Source organism: Pectinophora gossypiella, chromosome 21 (assembly GCF_024362695.1).
Source record: "Pectinophora gossypiella chromosome 21, ilPecGoss1.1, whole genome shotgun sequence".
Taxonomy (NCBI): domain Eukaryota; kingdom Metazoa; phylum Arthropoda; class Insecta; order Lepidoptera; family Gelechiidae; genus Pectinophora; species Pectinophora gossypiella.
Window position 1 is genome coordinate 6,126,129 of NC_065424.1, and position 21,817 is coordinate 6,147,945.

At 40.6% G+C, this 21,817-nt stretch overlaps 1 protein-coding gene across 1 annotated transcript in view; it reads left to right on the forward strand.

The window, feature by feature from the left end:
• Positions 1-20,094, forward strand: part of LOC126376757 (low-density lipoprotein receptor-related protein 1) — a 131,641-nt gene extending 111,547 nt beyond the window's left edge. Inside the window, exons 87-91 of the mRNA XM_050024327.1 lie at positions 11,605-11,793; positions 15,082-15,277; positions 16,283-16,388; positions 17,049-17,120; positions 18,292-20,094. Coding sequence (XP_049880284.1) covers positions 11,605-11,793; positions 15,082-15,277; positions 16,283-16,388; positions 17,049-17,120; positions 18,292-18,363 — 635 coding nt within the window. The 3' untranslated portion in view covers positions 18,364-20,094. The remainder of the gene's footprint in view (positions 1-11,604; positions 11,794-15,081; positions 15,278-16,282; positions 16,389-17,048; positions 17,121-18,291) is intronic.
• Positions 20,095-21,817: the final 1,723 nt, after the last annotated feature.

The following is a 21,817-nucleotide window of genomic DNA, read 5'->3' on the forward strand; positions in this document are numbered from 1 at the left end:
CTCTGCGTGTCGCAGCCCTACGCGATGCAGCCCTGGCCGGCGCAGCAATAGGCGACGCGGCGATGGGCGGCGCGGCTCTGCGTGTCGCAACCCTGCGTGATTTGGCCCTGGCCGGCGCAGCACTAGGCGCCGCGGCACTGGGCGGCGCGGCGCCGCGTCTCACAGCCCTATGGGGCGTGGTACCTCGCGGCGCGGTCTCGCGGCGCGTGGTACACGCGGCGCTGGTGGACGGTGAGGCTCCAGAATCTGCGCCAGCCCCCCGCGCTGCAAATCCTCGCTAGACTCGCTGCGTGTTTTGGCGCGGAGTGTTTCCAGCTCCAGGTTTCGGTCGTGCACCAGAGACTCAAGCCGTTCCGTGTTAATTACCAGGGACTCTGTTGCCTTGATGTGTTCACCAATTTCCTTCTGTGCATTGTCATATAGTTGCTGTATTCGGGCTAATTGGCGTTGGAGCTCACAATTTTCTTGCCGTAATTTATATTTTTCTTCATAACCTTCATCATCATCACTATATTTATCGCTCATTGAAGTGAGATCTATGGTCATGGACTCATTATTTTGGCAATTTTCTTCACGGACTAACTCATTGTATAATGCCAAAGTTTGTTGTGACTCGTTGATAGAATGTTGGTCCTCATGAGCTTTTATTGTATTATAGGCTACAGCAACCTGTTGCTCTAGTTCCCTGATACGATTTAGAGCAGCCTCATGGTTGTTTCGACATTCATCCTGTGAGTTGATCACGGATTGTAAGTGGTCCCGCTGCTCCAGTAAGTCCTTATATCGACCATCTAACTCAGTGAGCTCGTTCTTTAAAAACAGTATTCTATTATTTATATTTATTACTTCTGCCTCACTCTCTTCATGTTCTTCTAGAAGCTTCTTGCATTCCTCTTGAGACGCCTGTAGTTCAAGAAGGGCTTGCTTCAGTTTTTGTTCTAATTCCTTTTTGCTGCAGGGAGCCATACTAGACAGAATCTGAAATAATAAAGGAAAGGCAGCAGTAACTATTCCAAGAAAAATAGAAAATACCTATAATATTTATTTTACTTAGTAAACAACAATAAGTTCCTACATAACGGAATGCTTTGTGTATGTCTGTATTATGTTATTTATGTCTAATTTGTGGAGTAAAAAGAAATGTTTTACACTGCTACAATATACAATATATTGCTAACAATATAATGTTATTGCAAGTGTGCAAATAAGCAGAAAAATTGTGTGTTTCCGTTGCTTTTGTCGTCAACTTTGTTTCTACTTAACGTCAAAAACAAAGCGAGACTACAACGGTGCCGGGTGTGAGGTTGGACTTTAATCTCTGGTGTGATCTGTGTACTATTATGTTATTATGTTATAGCAATAATGTTTATCGCTAGCTAATGTAATAATATAGAACAAAAGCAATACTCCCCAGGTTTTAGTCCGTATTTTCGAATTCGTAACGTCGGTGTCCGTTGGTCTCCGTACAACAATCAGCTGATTTGAATTTACACAATTATTTCCACTTCAAATACACAAATTTATATTTTACACACTTTGTATACTAAAATTAATATAAATACAAGTAAATTAATCGGCTAAAAACTATGATATTAATAAAAATAAGAAATTAAAACTAAGATACGCGTCTTGACATTTACGCGTCAGTGTTGCCAGTGTTACACCGACATTACCACTAACTACTAAACCTGTGTTTACTGCGAGCCAAGAATAAATGGTAGAATATTCGTCATAGATTCAGCCTGCAATATGCTTATAAAACAAAGGACCGTGTCGCTAAGTAATTTCGACAATGTCGACCTCAGATCTCCAGTGCCGTAAACAAAACTTACAAGTCTACACGTTCATAAGCTAGAAGTTACTCACAAGTACGTGTAAATTACGTTTATCAAATGAAATAAATATTGATACTTGTAACATGTACTTTACATGTGTAGTTTTGATGAACACATTCTTGTAATAATGAAATTTTTTACAATAAAATTTCTTGAAAAACAGGGCTTGTAAGTTTCGATAAACAGGGCACTTTCCCTGTTTCCTCTACTTTTTTTAATAAACTTAATTTCATCATCATCATCCAAGCCGTGTCCGGCGACGGCGACTCCTAAATGTCTATCCCAGGTCGATGTTATGATAGGCTCTAATGTGGCTAGCAAAACCGAACTTCGATTTGAAGGTGCTACATGGCGCACAGAATAACTGGCCAGCAGAACGACGACGAACGGTGACGTATAGTTGTTGGAGGGCTTGTGTCGAGTCGTCCGTATTTGGCGTTTTACGTCAAGATCTTGGGAGGAGCGAGCTCGTCGTAGACCGGAATGGCGTTACACTGTCCTCAAAAACGTGGAACTGTACGAAAAGAAACGTAATTTACACGTACGGTCACGAGCATTAATATGTATACACTTTGGTACCATGTCACATTAACTTTTTTGACAAGTTGAACTGTAAGTCTCACTAAATGTCAAATATGTTAGGGCGACAGAGTCCTAAAGTGGGTACATAATATTGCTCATGACTGTACTTATGAGTAACTTGTAGCTTGTGAACGTGCAGATTTGTAAGTTTTGATAAACACGACACATGTCGAGGGCCTAATTCTCTAACCACTAGACCACAGAGTTAATTTACCAAAATACTTAAAAGTAATTATGTGTGAAACATATACAAGTATCCACTCAAGTGCACCGCGTCTTGGTCGGTCAAGGGCGGGCCAAAGGTCGCCCGGTTCGTGGACCTTAGATGTACTTGTACAAGTGTTATCGAAGCGGTAAAAAAGTGACAAAATATTATAAAGCTTTTAAACTTATCAAAAATTCAAAAAAAATCAAAAATATTTATTTTTCAAAATTGGCTTACAAAGTTAGCGCTTTTAGAACGTCAAAAAAATTAAATTACATAATATGTAACTAGCTGTAAAACTACTACCACATCGGAATTTGTAACGTTGAGGAAAAGACGTGGCCAGAAAACCTACCAGCTTAGGGCCCTAGTCCTACTGTTTCATGTTTTCCTTTCTTTTTTTTTAAATCCAGTTTGTATTACATAATTTATAGACTTAAATACAATGGTATTCCATATAGAATATATATTCTTACGGTGCTACTTAGTACGTAGAACCCTTGCCTGGGATACGCGTGAAGACCTCAACCGTCGCAAAGGCGGAGATGGGAGTCATCGGTACGGCAATGTAGGATGGAAGGGGCAAGTCACCGGGACAGTAACCTGGAACCTGACAGAGGGCAGCAGTAACTGTCAGTACTATTTAGAGACGGAGGACAGGAGTAGTACGGCTTTGAAATAGACTATACTGGGCGTCATCCCGCTCGCGTCAGACAGAGTACTGCGGGGCGGAAAGCAAGAGGGAAACCACTGCCCTATTTTCCCCTAAAATAGTAGCTTGGAGAATGCTACATGCGTGAGTGTGGCTCTTAAATTAAAGATGATGGTATTTTTAGGAACTTATTCGGCGGGAAAGTTGCGGATGCGGTTAGCGCACCGCAAGGAGTGGTGCAAAATGGAGGAGGCAAAATGGGTATAGATCCAGTCGTGCGATGATGCAGACTGTTTGATGATGATGATGATGAATTTATTTCATAGATCTAACCACGGAATTCGACTTTTTGTGACGGAATTCATGTTTGAATCATAGATAATTGGCAATGTGCTCGCACTCTATTACATGGGGCTTCAATATAGCTGGCGAAAGTGGGTGTATATGCTATATACCGTTGCCTACAGGCATAGAATAAAGAATAATACTACACATAGAACGACAACTCTCCGCTCCCCACCAGCGTCTGAGCTAGGTTTACCTCACCCCCTCTCGGTCTTACTTTAGTCTTCGATCGTATGGACGTCAGACGTCACACACACAGATGCGCGTGTACGATAACGTCAATGTCTAGTGTCTGTGTAAAAAAAAAAACGGCGCATAAAAACAAGGGCCGTAAAAAGGCGCAAAACTTTTGTAAAAAGAAGTTTATTAGCTAACCTTTAGGCAGATAAGATCAGAGTTCAAGAAAGAACAATTTGAAAAAGAAAAGCAGCCAGTGTCCTTACTACGAGTATTAAAGAGTTTTTACAACGGGAACTACTATTCTATGCTGCTATTGTTTGCTTCTATGCTGTTCTGGGAGCATATAAAAAACATAGAACACGTTCAGCTGCTTCTCTTCCCGGGCATGTCGTAAAAACCGACAGAGGGATTGTGTCCTCTAACATGATGGACTAATGTTATGGGCGATAGGCTGATCCCTTATCACCATAAGGTTCATCATATCCATCTTTGGACTTCGTATCAACAGCGGCTGCAAGTTGTCTTTGATTACTTGTGGCTCTGCCCACCCCATTAGGGATTACGGGCGTGAGTTTATGTATGTATGTATGTATGTATGTACAACGGGAACGTTCCCACTTTGAGAATGCTATATTAATATTGTTTAAGTAGGTATATTGAGGAGCTCGGTGGCGCAGCGGTAAACGCGCTCGGTCTGCGATTGTTGAAGTTAAGCAACTTTCGCAAAGGCCGGTCATAGGATGGGTGATCACAAAAAAAAAGTTTTCATCTCGAGCTCCTCCGTGCTTCGGAAGGCACGTTAAGCCGTTGGTCCCGGCTGCATTAGCAGTCGTTAATAACCATCAATCTGCACTGGGCCCGCGTGATGGTTTAAGGCCCGATCTCTCTATCCATCCATTGGGAAGGCCCGTGCCCTAGCAGTTGATGATGAAGTACATAAATACATACCTAAGTTTATATAATACGCATATTCTTGAACGACAAACTAAACATATCGGATTGTTCCACGGTTTAGTTTTTCCCACTATTAAGAGTATTTGCCAACATCTTAGCATGATCAGTGGTATGAGAATTCTCACTAAAACTTGTCATATTTCGCAAGTGGCTGTGTTTCCCCGCGGGCAGGACCCGACTGCTGCTAACTTGTTCGACGACATTAGTTACCTACTGTCTTACATAGAAATGCAAATATTTTCTATCGCACAATTCAAGGAAATAAAAAAGGCTAGTTTCCAACTAGTCAAATCAGTTACAAAAAAGTTCTTGACTGACCATTCCTTAAAGCGTCCTCAATTTTGTATAATAATATGTAAGTTCAAATAAAGCAAGAAAGAATTTAGACTACTAAAGGACGCCACACACAACAAAAACACAAGACATCAGAATTAAAAGTACATAATGACAATAGGCTAGTTTCCAGCCAGTCAAATCAGTTACTTTTTAGTAAACGTCAAAACCCAAATTACTATGGAATTTGTGTGAAAAGGGACACTGTGACGTCATAGAAAACGTGATAAAACGTCGGACTTATTAAGTTTTTCCTGATCTTCTTCTATCGTGTGGGTTGTGAGGTGGATTAGCAACCCCATCAACCCTGCTGTCAGGGTTATTATTTGGCCGCCAAAGGCCCCTGACATGGCTCATGTAACGACTAATTATTTACATCGGTAAATAGTAACACACATAACGCACACGTAACATGGTGGAAACAGTAGTCTTAGGCGGATGAGACGTTGGTTATGTAAAAATTGACGATTCAAAGTGTTAACTATGTTACCTACTGAATCAAGATATTTTTGAATTTGAATTTGTGGTAATAGTTACCTGTCGAGTGGACAATTTGGAATCGATTGACTAAATTAAGTAGTTAATGGACGATAAGTAATTGGGTAATTCAGTGATGACAAAGCATGTAGTCGTTAGTAGCCAATGTATCTCGCAAGATGCGAGGACGGCTGTTCACAATGCAGTATTTGTCCTTACGGTGAAGTACAGTAGTAACCTCTGTGGTCCAGTGGTTGAGCGTTGGTCTCACGATCCGGAGGCCCCGGGTTCGAATCCCGGTGGGGACATATCACAAAAATCACTTTGTGACACCTAGTTTGGTTAGGACATTGCAGGCTGATCACTTGATTGTCCAGAAGTCATTTGATCCGTGCTTCGGAAGGCACGTTAAAGCCTATGGTTCCGGTTACTATTTACTGACGTAAGTACGTAGTCGTTACATGAGTCATGTCAGGGGCCTTTGGCGGCTCAATAATAACCCTTACACCAGGGTTGATGGGGTTAGTAATCCACCTAACAACCCACACGATAGAAGAAGAGACTAGTAACTATAGTGCACAGGTTCTCCATTCTATAATAGCGTTAACGAGCCTTAACTAGATTTAGCACGCGTCAGTCGAACCTCGTTAGCGCATTAGCGTTGCCATAGCAACAATTACGTTTGCAGACACCATGGCAGTAACAGGACAACACAGAGACACCATATGACAACAAGACAGATAAAAGGCATAACTTATCTGTAATATTTTTTTAACTCACGATCTGGAGGTCCGGGTTCGACTCCCGACGGGGACAGTTTAGAAATCACTTTGTGAGACTGTCCTTTGGTAAGAACATTGCAGGCTTGAATCGCCTGATTGTCCGGAAAAGTAAGATGATTCCGTGCTTCGTTCTCGGCTATTAGCCGTAAAAACAGCTCCACCAACCTGCAGCGGAGCAGCGTGGTGGAGTGAATGCTCCATACGTCTGGTTGATTGAGGGGAGGCATGTGCCGAGCAGTGGAAAGTATATAGGCTGTTTATGTTTATATAGTGAAAACCACGAAATCGTCTTTTTGAAAAATCACATTTGGTTGTATTTTTTATTAACAAAACCTCGCATTAGACACGCTAGCGAATCAGCCTGTCACCCATAGCAACCTCAAGTTAGAAAGGACTCAATCCCTCTGTCGGATTTTACGACATGCCCGAGATAACAAGCAGCTGAACGTGTTCTAAGTATGTTTTTTTATTTCGCTTCCATTCCAGCATAGAAGGACATTCCAAATTTGATGTTACAATAGGCTATTTTCCAACTAGTCAAATCAGTTACTTTTTACTAAACGTCAATACACTAAATTACTATGGAATTTGTATGAAAAAGCAACCTGGGACATAGAAAAACGTGACAAAATGTCGCACTTATTATTACATATTTCTTTATTAAAATTCATAAATAAATTAAACAGAAACAAGAAAAAGTTTTTGTGACCTTTAGATCTGTCTTTATATATTAATCAGAATTTCATAATTTATCTTTCACCTAGGAAACTACCCAAATAAAAAATATAACACAATAACTAAATCTCCCAACGTCATCATCTGGCCCACCAATTAACAGAGAGACGAGTAACGACAATGCACTTATGACGTAACCTTGAAGCTAAGACCTTCCGTAGACATATTAGCATAGCTACCATCACAGCCAGTCGGATATGCTAACGCGTATCGGCCGGTATTCCATCAGAATATTTTCTGTAGAATTATTTATTTCGCGCGTTTAGCATAATTCTTTTTTCGATATTTAAAATTTAAAAAGTTGGAATATGCCGAGGTGATATAAATTTGAATTTCGATTTGTGTATTATTGAATTCTTATTTTTTTTTGAATTGTGAATGTTATTTTTGTGATATAATTAATTAAAAAAGTGCATAAATAATACTAAATAAAAGTGATTATAGACATTGAAATAAATTAAAAATAAAAATAAAATCTTGTGATGTATAAAAGCGTCTTGCTGTTCAAAAGAGTTTACAAATACAATGTTGTTTAGTTTTAGTGATTTGTGTAATAGTTGTAGCTATAACTATTTATAGCATTTGTGTAGTAGTAATAGGTAGTGCCTAGTGGTATTGACTCAGTTTAAAAATATGGGATTTCGTAGACGAAGACGGAGGGATGTTAATGGTGAGTTGTCATGAAACATAAAACTGGTGTAACAGAAATCCCAGTGGTGTGGGTACTTAGTTCATCTAGCGATGGCTATTTTATCTATCTATCTATCTATATACCTCTGACTACCCCAATTGGGATATAGTCGTGAGTTTGTTACTTAATAAATGCAATTACTTATCTGAAAATATTATACGGAGAGCTGTGGTAGCCCAGTTGCTAGAACGCTTGACTCTCAGTTTGAGGTCGCAGGTTCGAATCCTTAATCTATCATTTTCGAATTCGTTTTCGAATTTATGTTTGGATCATAAATGATTATCACATGCTCAGTGGTGAAAGAAAACATCGTGAGGCAACCCACATTCCCGAGAAATGCATTTTTGGAGGTATGTGACTTAACCTGTATTGGGCTGGTTTTCCCTTCGCGGGTTGGAAGGTCAGATAGGCAGGTCGCTTCTGTTAAAAACCGGACCTGTCAAACCTTCAGTTTGAGTAGGCGGACCCTGTGAAAAACGGGATAATTCACACACAAACACTCACACACTAAAACAGTCTTTCGAGGCCATATCAAAGACAAAAGAGCAGAATTTAAAAACAAAACAATCGAAATCCGCAGTGCGCTATAAATCGACAAATGTCAAGCCGCGGTCACATACACCAAAAAACGTAAAATCAGTTGCTATCGGAAACCTGACAGTTTTTTGTATAGAATTACAAAAAAAAGCATTGATTCATGCTACAAAAAATAGGTAATGTTTTGGGCGTGTGTCGCGCGCGTTGCGTTGTAACATAATCAGTGATGTGTCGTTCCAGACCTGTCATAAATCTTTCTTTCTTTCGTTCCCGGGAATGTTCCCAAAGTGGGAATGGTCTTTTTGTCTTCTTCTTCTATCGTGTGGGTTGTGAGGTGAATTACCAACCTCATCAACCCTGGTGTCAGGGTCATTGAGCCGATAATTGCCCGTGACATGGCTCATGAAGTGATTACTTAAATAGTAACCGGGACCAACGCGCCTAACGGCGACGGCGGCTTAACGTGCCTTCCGAAGCACGGATCACCTTACATTCGGATTTTTTTTTTAATTAAAATGGGTTTGCTCTTGACTTCGTTCTTCCACGAGGAGAAGAACACTATCTACCACTATCACTACCAGGTGGGTACCAGGGACTGTCAGGTGATCAGTCTGTAATGTCCTAACCAAACTAGGAATCACAAAGTTATTTTTGTGATATGTCCCCACCGGGATTCGGAATGTTACATTGTTGCGTATAAACGTTGTCATTTAAATTTTGTTTAACCTTCTAATTTCATGGATAACAGACATATTGCATCTTTTATCTTTGTGTTTGGGTATAAATGATGACCCTTGTTATTACACCTAGGCACAACACATCTTCCACCCATTATTATTCTGATCAAAATAAAGAGAAGCAATATATACGTATGTAGCAACATAATTTTATACATATATATGTGATCCAAATATCAAGCAACAATTATTTTTATGTATGCCTCTGCTATTACATTATCATCATCATTATCATCCTCAGCCCATTAACGTCCCCACTGCTGGGGCACGGGCCTTCCCTATGGATGAATAGGGAGATCGGGCCTTAAACCATCACGCGGGCCCAGTGCGGATTGGTGGTTATTAACGACTGCTAATGCAGCCGGGACCAACGGCTTAACGTGCCTTCCGAAGCACGGAGGAGCTCGAGACGAAAACTTTTTTTTTGTAGTCACCCATCCTATGACCGGCCTTTGCGAAAGTTGCTTAACTTCAACAATCGCAGACCGAGCGCGTTTACCGCTGCGCCACCGAGCTCCTCAGAGCTATCACATTATATTTTTGTATAATTATGTAACCGAGCAATCGGAAAATAAGTAATACATAAACTCACGCCCGTAATTCCTAATAGGGTGGGCAGAGCCACAAGTAATCAAAGACAACTTGCAGCCACTGTTGATACGATGTCGTAAGCTGGATATGATGAACCTTATGGTGATAAGGGATCAGCCTATCGCCCATAACATTAGTCCATCATGTTAGAGGACACAATCCCTCTGTCGGTTTTTAAAATAAGTAATGATTACGCTAAATCTGTATAGCGTTTAGACGCAGAATGTCCAATTCGCAAAATGTCCAGTTCGCAAAACGTCCAATTCGCAGAATGTCCAGTTCGCAAATGGTCCAATTCGCAAAATGTCCAGTTCGCAAATTGTCCAATTCGCAGAATGTCCAATATTCATCGTAACGTGATTAATTTACTAATTAAAAATGTTGGGTTCTAATGCTAAGTTATAAGTATATACATTAAGTGGTCCACTGATTGTAATTTTAAACCTACAGGACTCTCTCCTTTAAATCAACAGGACTTTAAAAGAGTCAAACTTTTTAGGGAACTGTTATATATATCTAAATGTCAATACAATTCAAATTTTCCAGAAACAAACTGCCTAATTATTTTCCAATTGTCTCGTGGTTTCTTTGTATTTGACGTCACGTTTGTATAACAGTTCCCTAAAAAGTTTGACTCTTTTAAAGTCCTGTTGATTTAAAGGAGAGAGTCCCGTAGGTTTAAAATTACAATCAGTGGACCACTTATATGTATATACTTATAACTTGACTTAGCATTAGAACCCAACTTTTTTAATTAGTAAATTAATCACGTTACGATGAATATTGGACATTCTGCGAATTGGACAATTTGCGAACTGGACATTTTGCGAATTGGACCATTTGCGAACTGGACATTCTGCGAATTGGACGTTTTGCGAACTGGACATTTTGCGAATTGGACATTCTGCGCCTAAACGCTGTATAGCGCCATCTATTATTGTTAAAATCATTGTCGTTATCGAAGTCCGTCATTGAAATATAGTCGTGGCTTATGTGTTGTATATTGTATATGCATAATGTAGTTACGGAATTCGATTCGATGTTTTTTACTAGTTTTAAGGTCAAGGTCAGATGTTATGACTGCTTAGACCAGTCTGAGTGCGATCGAGGCGAGTCTACTTTGTTTATCTATTATTGACATAGGTCAGCTGATAATCTATCTAACTATATCAGCCTAAATTTATATCGTAGGCCTCTTCCATGTTTTTCCATTTCCGACGATCCTGGGCTATCGACATCCAGCCATATCCTGCGTGCCGCATAATGTCGTCCGTCCGCCCATCTCCACTTGCGTTCGGCAATTACTTTTAGCTAATAATATATCACGTTAAATCTCGACAGCGCATGGGCTTCCAGGCTGACTGTCTGTCAGCCTGGAATGTCCCTCACTATAATTCGAAAAGTCATAAAGAAAAATGAGCCTACAAAAGCAAGCGGTTGGTCTAATACATAAACTTTAGGATTCGTTTTGTTTTTTTTATGTGACTTAATGTAGAACCCGCTGCACAGGCAATATAATGATGGTTACCCCGATGGGAAATATGCGTGAGTTTATGTATGTACTTAACACTTTCAAGGACAGAACGTCTAATGACGTTCCGATCCCAAGGTGTCATACTACCTATTATGAACCATCAATGACCCATGGTCTCTGCCCGTGAAAGGGTTAATGTAGATTGACGCATGCTAACATGCGCAAAGCGAGCCCTGCTGAGCGAGCATTTTAAGCTGTTGTAGTTGTGTAAGGCGGTGAAGCCGCAGGGAGGGAGCGTTATAATGGAAACGTTATTTCACATGATTACACGGATTTATTTTGATTGTAAAAACAATAGGAAATTAATGTGCCATGCCTAGTGCAGTTGACAATAGAGAGCGAGAGGAATGACATTTGACAATGACATTAGCTGTCAGTGTTGCATGACGTAAAATATGACATAAACAAGTTCTCTTATTGATTGGTTTTTACAGATCCTATGTCAGAGTGCAACCCGGGCGAGTGCAAGCACGGCGGGCAGTGCCTGGGCGCGCAGGGTGGGCGCGTGTGCCGGTGCGTGGGCGCGTGGGGCGGGCCGCGCTGCGACCACTACGTGGGCCACGACCACGCCTGCATCGCGCGCGCCTGCCCGCCCGCCTCCTTCTGTGCCTGGAAGCCCATGCGTGAGTTCGTCACTCATAGGCCCGTATTAATAAACCAATCTCAAGTTCCGAGTGTCAACTCAAGATTGATCTCAAGTCATCATCATCATCATCACCAGCCCATTAACGTCCCCACTGCTGGGGCACGGGCCTTCCCTATGGATGGATAGGGAGATCGGGCCTTAAACCATCACGCGGGCCCAGTGCGGATTGATGGTTATTAACGACTACTAATGCAGCCGGGACCAACGGCTTAACGTGCCTTCCGAAGCACGGAGGAGCTCGCGATGAAAACTTTTTTTTTTTTATTTTGTTGTCACCCATCCTATGACCGGCCTTTGCGTAAGTTGCTTAACTCCAACAATCGCAGACCGAGCGCGTTAACCGCTGCGCCACCGAGCTCCTCCTCATCATCTCAAGTATCTGTTCTTATTAATAAATTGGACTTGACTCACTAATGTCAAACTCGCTCTCAGCTGAGAGTTGTCAAAAACGTTCATATTAATAAACCAAACTCGTGCGACACTAAGACTAAGACGCCGCGGGGACTGTGCGGGTGTGCGGGGCGACCCCGCCTCCGCGGCTCACCTCATGCCCCGATTGCCATGTCGACCTGTCGTCAACAGCACGTATTTTGAGCTGTCAAAGTCAAGTTTGGTAACTAGGCCGAGAAATAAAAAAGAAACATGAGTTCGTCTCCAGCTGCTACTTGAGATCAATCTCAGCTGAGTTGAGCTTAAGTCATGTTTATTAGTTAGTGACAGACTTAAGTCGTTGCTCACGTCTCAAGTCAATCTCAGCTGAGACGCACTTAAGATGACGTTTGAGATCGATCTATTAATACGGGCCATATATATTGTATAATAGACTACTTGAAAACCCACTCGAATGACGATACTTTTTACGAAACGTCAAAACGAAAGTTGTCTCTGGAGTTTGTATGGAAATACTGTTTACTTTGAATAATACATCTTAGGCTCTAGACAGACGGACCGCATTTCAACTGTAATCCGACTGCCAAATTGCAGTTCCGATGCAGTTTGAATGCAGTTGAAATGCGGTCCGTCTGTCTAGACTCTAGAGCCTAAGTTTGGCACAGTTATAGGTAGATAAAATTTGACAGAGCAGACATATAGGCTACTTGAATAATAACATATAGTCCCTTAATTGGCTTGATTGAATCTTCATAACATAAATCCGCAAACAGACTTGGCATAACGTAAATGCGCGTAACAGGCGCTGGCACGATGCTATATTATGTTGTGTTGGAACACTAAAAATCCTCCTTTCGTGTAACTTCCTATCATAATTTGCATTTCATTTAAAAAAAAATGTTTATCTAGAGTTTTTTCTATCAGGTTCTTTTTTTGAAAATAATGTTTTTTAAATACAAAAAAAAAACTATTGTATTGTTTTAATTCCGAAATAATTGTACCTACTTGATACAATGCAATATCTTTTCACAGTGTTTTAATTACAGTGTTGTTATTCATACTTACAGATTTTATTTTTTACTGATAGTAATTATAATTCTTTTCCTTGAACTCGATTGAAGTACAGGAAAAAAAGTGAACCCAGGAAATTGATATAGGTAAAGCCGCCATTCGCCACACCTCGGACAATTTATACAAAACACCTCGTTTTACACAGACACTACACATTGACGTTATCGTATATGCGCATCTGTGTGTGTGAAGTCTGACGCCCATACGATTGAAGTATAAAGTAAAACCGAGGGGGGTGAGGTAAATCAAACTCAGCTGGTGGGGAGCGCTGAGTTGCCGTTCTATACGTAGTGTTATTCCTTATTCTATGGCTGAGCTATGACCGTTTTGCGCTGCTGCAGCACACATATATATACACACACACACACTCATATCATCCAAGCCGTGTCCGGCGACGGCGACTCCTAAATGTCTATCCCAGGTCGAATAAACATGCAGGAGTCATCTGCGCGTGAGTGTATTATAGTGAACAAGTAGTTGCGCTGGTACAAGTCCACTCTCTCCTCCTCAACCTCCCGGTGCCGATGGACCGGACAGCCGGTACGACCGGCAGGAGGCAGAGGCCGCAGGAGATTGGCCACACGCCACTAAAAGGATCCAGACGTGCGCCCTTTGAGGCATTTCCCCTTTACCTTGCCCCACCGCTGTAGAAACCGGATGCGTTAGCCTATCGGCTTTGCTCGCCTTCCATCACCGATAGGGCGTCGGGAAGTGACGACCCTACCGCCCACTAGTGGCCTATGTCACTGGTGCAGTCAGTCCATGGATGATCCACCATTCTCACACACATATACACCTAGCGTGTTAAACAGTTGTAAGTGGCATATATCTATTGTTGCATCAGCGATACATGCATACAATACGATGATTCGTAGACTGTAGACCAAATAAATGATTTATACAATACAATACAAATATACTTTATTAAAATACAGTAGAGCGGATGAAGGATAATAGGATTGCAAAAGCGGTATATAAAGCGAAAGTTGATGGTAGGGCTGGCAGAGGAAGACCGAGAAGGACTTATGATGACCAAATTGGAGATGTCCTTAGAAAAGGTTCAATACGATCTACTCTGAACCGGCGTGCGTGTATGAAGCGATTGATGAATGTGGAGGAAGCAAGAGAAGTGTGTCAGGATCGAAGCAAATGGAATTCTATAGTCTCTGCTTACCCCGGTGGGAAATAGGCGTGAGTTTATGTATGTATGTAAAATACAAGAAAATAGTAAAAAAATACCCTTAATTAGGTACATGGCAAATGGCAAAAATTCAAAGATTGCGGGCTCACAACTAATATTGATTGTTGAAATTTTAGTTCTGTGCAATAAAGTATATTTGATTTGATTTGATTTGAACTAAGGCTAATTAGTCGTACTAACAATAAATAAATACTAATTTATCTGTCTATGTACAAATTAAAGCACATAGTAACGGGTTCTTACCGCGTTTAAATGGAGATATGAGACTCCCGATATTTCGACACTGTTGCAAGTGCCATGATCACGGGATGACATGAGTCTCATATCTCCATTTAAACGCGGTAAGAAACCGTTACTATGTGCTTTAATTATGATAATAACCGCGTAAACTTAAAACAATGTCTATGTACAGTCATGAGCAATATCATGTATCCACATTAGAGCTCTGTCGCACTATCATATTTGACATTTAATGAGACTTACACCGTTTAGTTTGTCAAAAAAGTTAATGTGACATGGTTTCAAAGTGCATATATGTTAGTCGTGACTGTAACCAATTTGACTTTGAATATAGTCGTGAGCGTTTGTTATGTGTGCCTGCAGTGAACCACGAGGACGCGGGCGTCCCGTTCTGCGCGTGCTACGAGGGCGCGCGGTGCTCCGCGGCCGAGGCGGGCGGCGCGGGGGCCGCGGGGGCGGCGGGCGGCGGCCACGGCGCGTGGGGCGGCGCCGCTGTGGCGCTGCTGGTGCTGGTGGCCGCCGTGCTCGCCGCCTTGTACGTCATACACCGCAGGAGGCAGTGAGTCAATTGTACTTTATATTATAGTAGCTTTGCAAGGTGGACCGACGATCTGGTGAAGGTCGCGGGAAACAGCTGGATGCGGGCAGCGCAGGACCGATCGTCGTGGAGATCCTTGGGGGAGGCTTATGCCTAGCAGTGGACGTAGTACGGCTGATGATGATTATACTAGCTTTAGTACTCCATACTCCAAGCGCACGTGGACATTGGTTATCGCGCGCCACACATCCCCTCCCCCCCCCCCTTTGTCCCCCAGATGAAAAGCGCACACGCACTTCGATTCACAAGTTACGAATTGAAACGCTGCGTAGTGTGTTTGAATTTATAGATGCACGGCACTACAGAATTGACAATTATTTTATTTTCTTCACGGTGCTAACAGCTTCAATGATAAATACAATAAATTCAAAACATAACAAATACTTTATTGCACAAACAGGAAAAAACAAAATACAAAACAAAAGAGAAATAGAATTAGTACAATAGGCGGCCTTATTCAAAAGTAGTTAGCAGAAGGCCAATTACAAGCTTCCACATATAACCCCCCCCCCCCACTAATAATAATAAAATAATAGTCCCCTAGAGAATAATTCGCCGCGCCGCGCTAATACGTGTTAATCTTATATCTGTACATACATACATAAACAGCCTATATACGTCCCACTGCTGGGCACAGGCCTCCCCTTAATCAACCGGAGGGGGTATGGAGCATACTCCACCACGCTGCTCCACTACGGGTTGGTGGAGGTGTTTTTACGGCTTAACGTGCCCTCCGAAGCACGGAATCATCTTACTTTTTCGGAAAATCAGGTGATTCAAGCCTGTAAAGTCCTTACCAAACAAAGGACAGTCTCACAAAGTGATTTCGACAATGTCCCCATCTGGAATCGAACCCGGACCTCCAGATCGTGAGCCTAACGCTCTAACCATTAGACCACGGAGGCTGTTTGTTCACCACGGGTTCTGTGCTTATATCTGTATTTCATCATAATGCTTTACTTCCAGCGGAGCGTTCGTGCACGCGCGGCTGGCTGACAACGTGGAGATCAATAACCCGATGTACCTCGCCGGCGAGGACGAGCCTGAACCACGATTGAACCACACGCACAGCGTGAGTATAATGACACAAACATATAGCAAATGTACGATAAGGTGCAAAAGTCCAATCAGTTTCTTGCAAAGTAATAAATTAACTGATCAAATCAAAAAAATCAAATCAAAATCTTTATTTGTGAATAAAAACGAACTGATTGCACTCATTTATCGTGTAGGTTGTGAGGTGCATTACCAACCTCATCAAGCCTGGTGTCAGGGTTACGATTGAGCCGCCATAGGCCCCTGACATGGCTCATGTAACGACTACATACTTACATCAGTAAGTAGTGACCGGGACCAACGGCTTAAAGTACCTAAACCACGGATCATCTTACTTTCGGACAATCAGGTGATCAGCCTGTAATGTCCTAACCAAACTAGGGATCACAAAGTAATTTTTGTTGTATGTCCCCACCGGGATTCGAACCCGGGACTTCAGGATTATGAGCCCAACGCTCAACCACTGGACCACAGAGGCCGTTACTACTGTGCTTCACCGTAGGGACAAATACTGCATTGTGAACAGCCATCCCCGCATCTTGCGAGATACATTGGCTACTAACGACTGCATGCTTTGTCCGGGACCTCCGGATTATGAGCCCAACAACGCTCAACCACTGGATCACGGAGGACGATAAGTCACAATTTTTATTTTAACAATAAACTGTATTTTCAGAATGGCGGCAACCACTTCGCGAACCCAGTGTACGAGAGTATGTACGCCCCACAACAGAACAATCCTACAGAGGTAAGTTTATATTGACGACTGCTAACTTTTGATACTTACTCATTGAGCAGAGCAGGGTCGGATTCACGCATAGGCTACTTAGGCTATAGCCTAGAGCCTCACCACTAGGTTTAATCATAATACTGTCTAAACACAATCTAACAAAAAATATTATAATTATTTGGTATTGTTTTTTACGATACGGATAAACTCTAAAATAACTGTTTAGTTTTTTACATTACAAATTGTATAATTCCGTAGAGGTTGCATGAATTATCTGTGGAAACTGTTTTGTTGTTAAGCTATGTACTTATTTAAATATGTTGTAAAACATAACTATTTCTTTCCAAAATAAACTAAAATAAAAAATAAAGTGTCCTGGCAGTGCCGGTAGGGCTCCTGGCCTTTATTTGAAACATTATAATAATTTACATACACACATACATAAACTCACGCCCGTAATCCCAAATGGGGTGGGCAGAGCCACAAGTAATCAAAGACAACTTGCAGCCACTGTTGATACGAAGTCCTAAGATGGATATGATGAACCTTATGGTGATAAGGGATCAGCCTATCGCCCATAACATTAGTCCATCATGTTAGAGGACGCAATCCCTCTGTCGGTTTTTACGACATGCCCGGGAAGACAAGCAGCTGAACGTGTTCTATGTTTTTTATTTGCTCCCAGAACAGCATAGAAGCACAATAATTTACAAGTATAATAATTTATTTTAGAGATAAGTAGGTATAGGTACACAGTAGGAGTGAACATAATAATTAAACCTTAGGCCGTATACAGAAAGAAAGCTGGAAACTTATAAGCGCTTACCAGCTCTTGAAAGCGCTATGACCCGCGCAGGAAAATATATGAACGCGCGCCGATATGCACTGAACGGTGCTGACAAGCTCCAATACGCGCTGGTCAGCGCTGGGCGCTGCCATTTAAAATTAATAAACAACTGCGACAACCTGCTTCCTTTCTGTAGAACAGACCAGCGCTGTCAAGCGCCGGTAAGCGCTTATAAGTTTCCAGCTTTCTTTCTGTATACGGCCTTATTTGTAAAAAGGGACGTCAGCTCAGCCATATGTTGTGACACTCCGACATTGAGGGAGAGCCACAACGCTGATTTACAGCTGTGCCCCAAAAATACTAATAAAATATATACTAAAAAAACATACTTATTATCCTCAGGAGCACGCAAACCTACTAGACGGGTCCGGCGACGGTTCACCGCCGCCCGCCGAGCAAGCCGCGTTGCTCTGAACGCCGGCGAGAAGGACATCGTTCTAGTAATATGACGTTACGATCATGTAGAACATTGTTACAATTTATTTGACGTAAAGGTTGGCAACCCTCACCTCACTTATGTTACAAGTCTCGGGCAAATAAACATGGAAGCAAGTTTGTTGACGACACTCGGATAACCACTGTTGGAGGCGACGTTGGCTCCGGTAAAAAAACTCCTTCGAAATGGTGTTAAAATTGACTGTAATGAATTAAAACTAGGAAATTATTCACATAAGTTAAAGAGACAAGAAAAACATGCCCCGTCGGCAAAGTCGTAAGTGATATTGCCAGAGCAAAATATATTACAATAAAATATATATACTTATTAAGTTTTGGGCCGATACTATTTAGTTTGCCATCGACACGATAAGAAGATTTTGATGTTGCCAACACAGCCTATATGTCTGCTCTGTCAAATTTTACCTGCCTATAACTGTGCCAAACTAAGATGTATTATTCAAAATGTAATGACGATAAAAACTAGAAGCTCAAATGTAGGCGGCAGCACTGTTGAGTGTTCCTAAATTTTGACAGTTCTCCATAATGGCCCCGATTCCTGCAGACACCGCCTAATTTTATTTTAAGTTATATCCGTCATTTTCATATCCGTCGAAAAGGAAAGGGACGGATGATTCACAGCTCGTAATTTTAGGAAGATTGAGTAAATGATTTAATAACCCGGGCGAATCAAAAAGGTACGTCCCTGGTATGCAATCCGTTTGACGTGCTGTCTACTTAACTGTGTCGGGTTATTGACTGATGTAAAATTTTTAGACGGCTGTTTTAGATTTGTGCATAACATTGACGTGTGTTCCATAAATTTTATGCTTGTCGATTACCCGTCCCTTTCCTTCTCGGCGGATAAGAAAATGACAGATATAACTTAAAATAAAATTAGATGGTATTTACAGGAATTAGCACCACTGTCCATTTAAAATTAGTGATAAATTGCTATAAAATGCGGCGCAACGTGGTTACGAAAAAGAAAAGCAGCCAGTTGGAAAAAGGCAGTATTGATTAAAAAAATTTCTAATTTCTATTTTTTCTAAGTTTTTGTAATTTTTCTTCTTTCCGAAACCAAAACAATAATGTTTCTTTATTCAATAGTATGGGGAACTGTCAAAATTTAAGAACACTCAATAGTAGCGACACCTGACGGGAGAAACAGGCAGTTTTTATCCTCATTTTAACATCACAATTAATTTACATAAATAATTATTAAGTATTTACTTATTTATTATTTACAAACATTTTGATATAAAAAATCCTTTACAATTTTGTAAATACCAAAGTGTAATGAAGACGAATTATTATTTTTCCCAATTTTTTTTTAAATTAATTTGTCGGCACAATATTTTTTATCGCGTAATTAAATTTAATATTTTTTTTTATCGCTTAATTATAGAATCTCATTTGGACGACCAAAATCATTAACTTGATAATATAAAGTATAGCAAATAAAGATCTATACATGACAACAAATTTAGTGTAACCTTTATCTCTATGCGAAAGTAGATAGGACTTTAAAAAAAAACTTAATTATATTGCAAATACATACCTACTTATGTTACCTCCACAGTTCTAAAAAACCTTTCATGTGATTGGTTGATTTTAACTCTGTAAAAATTATCACCAATCGCATTACTTATGCCATTGTGGCGGACCCTACTAGTTGGCCAGCTAGTTCCGCCCACATGCATCAGATGGCGCCACATTCAATAATGCAGTTTTCAAGCAGTCGTGAAACGCGATATCGAAGTTTACACAGCTTACTATTACTATACTTTAGAACCCTGTCACACTAACATATTCGATATTTAACGAAACTTACGATTTAATTTGTCAAAAAAGTTAATGTGACATGGTTTCAAAGTGTACACATATTAATACTCGTGACCGTACAGGTCGTAGCCTAAATAACTTTGGGAACCACTGGTCTAAACATCTTACTTTTGGTTAGTGACGTGTAGATAGCGAATGAGTGTGTAATATTAGTTGATGAATTTATATTATATCCTAGATTGTAAATACCCGAGATACTCTTGCCTAGAAACGGACTTACTTTTTAAGTACAATTTTTATATTCTTATTGGTTCTGATTCCGGTACACACCATCTAAGTTTATTTTAAGTTATACCTCTCATTTTCTTATCCGACGAAAAGGAAAGAGACGGGTTATCGACAGGCATATAAATAATGAAACACACGTCAATTTTATACAGGGATTTAAAAACCCTCCCAAAATGTTATATTGGCCAATCATCATCACTAATTTAAGAGCCACGTTCTTGTCGGTGTAGCATCCTCCATGCTACTTTTTTAGGGAAAAATAGGGCAGTGGTTTCCCTCTGGCCTCCCGCCCAAATATTGGCCAATAACCCGACAGAAATGAGTTGACAGCGCACGTCAAGCGGGTTGCACATCAGCGAAATTTTATTACCTATTTCATTCGCCCGGGTTATTCATTCATTCACTCGTTCATTTTAAAATTAACAGTTGTCAATCATCCGTCCCTTTCCTTTTCAGTGGATAAGAAAATGACAAGAATTTACTTAGGAGGTGTCTACAGGAATCGGCGCATTTTAGAACAATAATTTTATAGTCACTTTAATTTAAAAAGGCAGTACATGTTACAAAAATGCTGAATGTTTGACTACTTAAATCTTAAAATTCACAAATATTACGTAAATAGTTCAGAACCACAGAATTTTCTTTTTTAATCCATATTTGCGAATTTAAGATTTATGTTGTCAATTTTTTAAACCTAAGTGGATGCAAACATTTTTTTTTACCAAGGTATAATCAGTTCCGATCCGTTCCCGAGAATATTCCCACTTTGAGAACATTCGGCAGTAAAAAGGAACAACATTTACGTAAAAATAGCTTTATTGCCTGGTCATTAGGCAGATATGATCAGAGGACAAGAATAAACAATTTTAAAAAGTAAAAACAGCCGGTGTCCCTACTCTTGGTTTTTACAAAAGGAAAATTCCCATTTTGGGTAGATTTCCGGGAATGGCATCATTGGTTGTATAACATAAGACTTTACAATAAAAATACTCGAATGTTATCGAGGACAGAGTGCCATATTCAAGATCGGTTCTCAGCTATTTGAGTCAATCGACACTCAAAGTTCCTTTTGTCCATCACCCTGTATTAAATCAAATTTTGATAATACTATTATTTTTTTGTAAGATAGATTTAACTCGGAGATTTTCCTAAGATAAGGTCCTGATTCTAGCGACAAAATTTAATTTTTAGTTTGAGATCTCTAAAAATATTCTCATCCTTCACTTACGATTAGTGCAAGAAAGGGATAGAGCTTGTTTTAGGGTTGTCGAACTGATACAAAATTAAGTTGTCTGTCAAAATCAGAGCCAGTATCAGTGTTACTACAAAACACAAACTAAAAATAAACATACACACATAA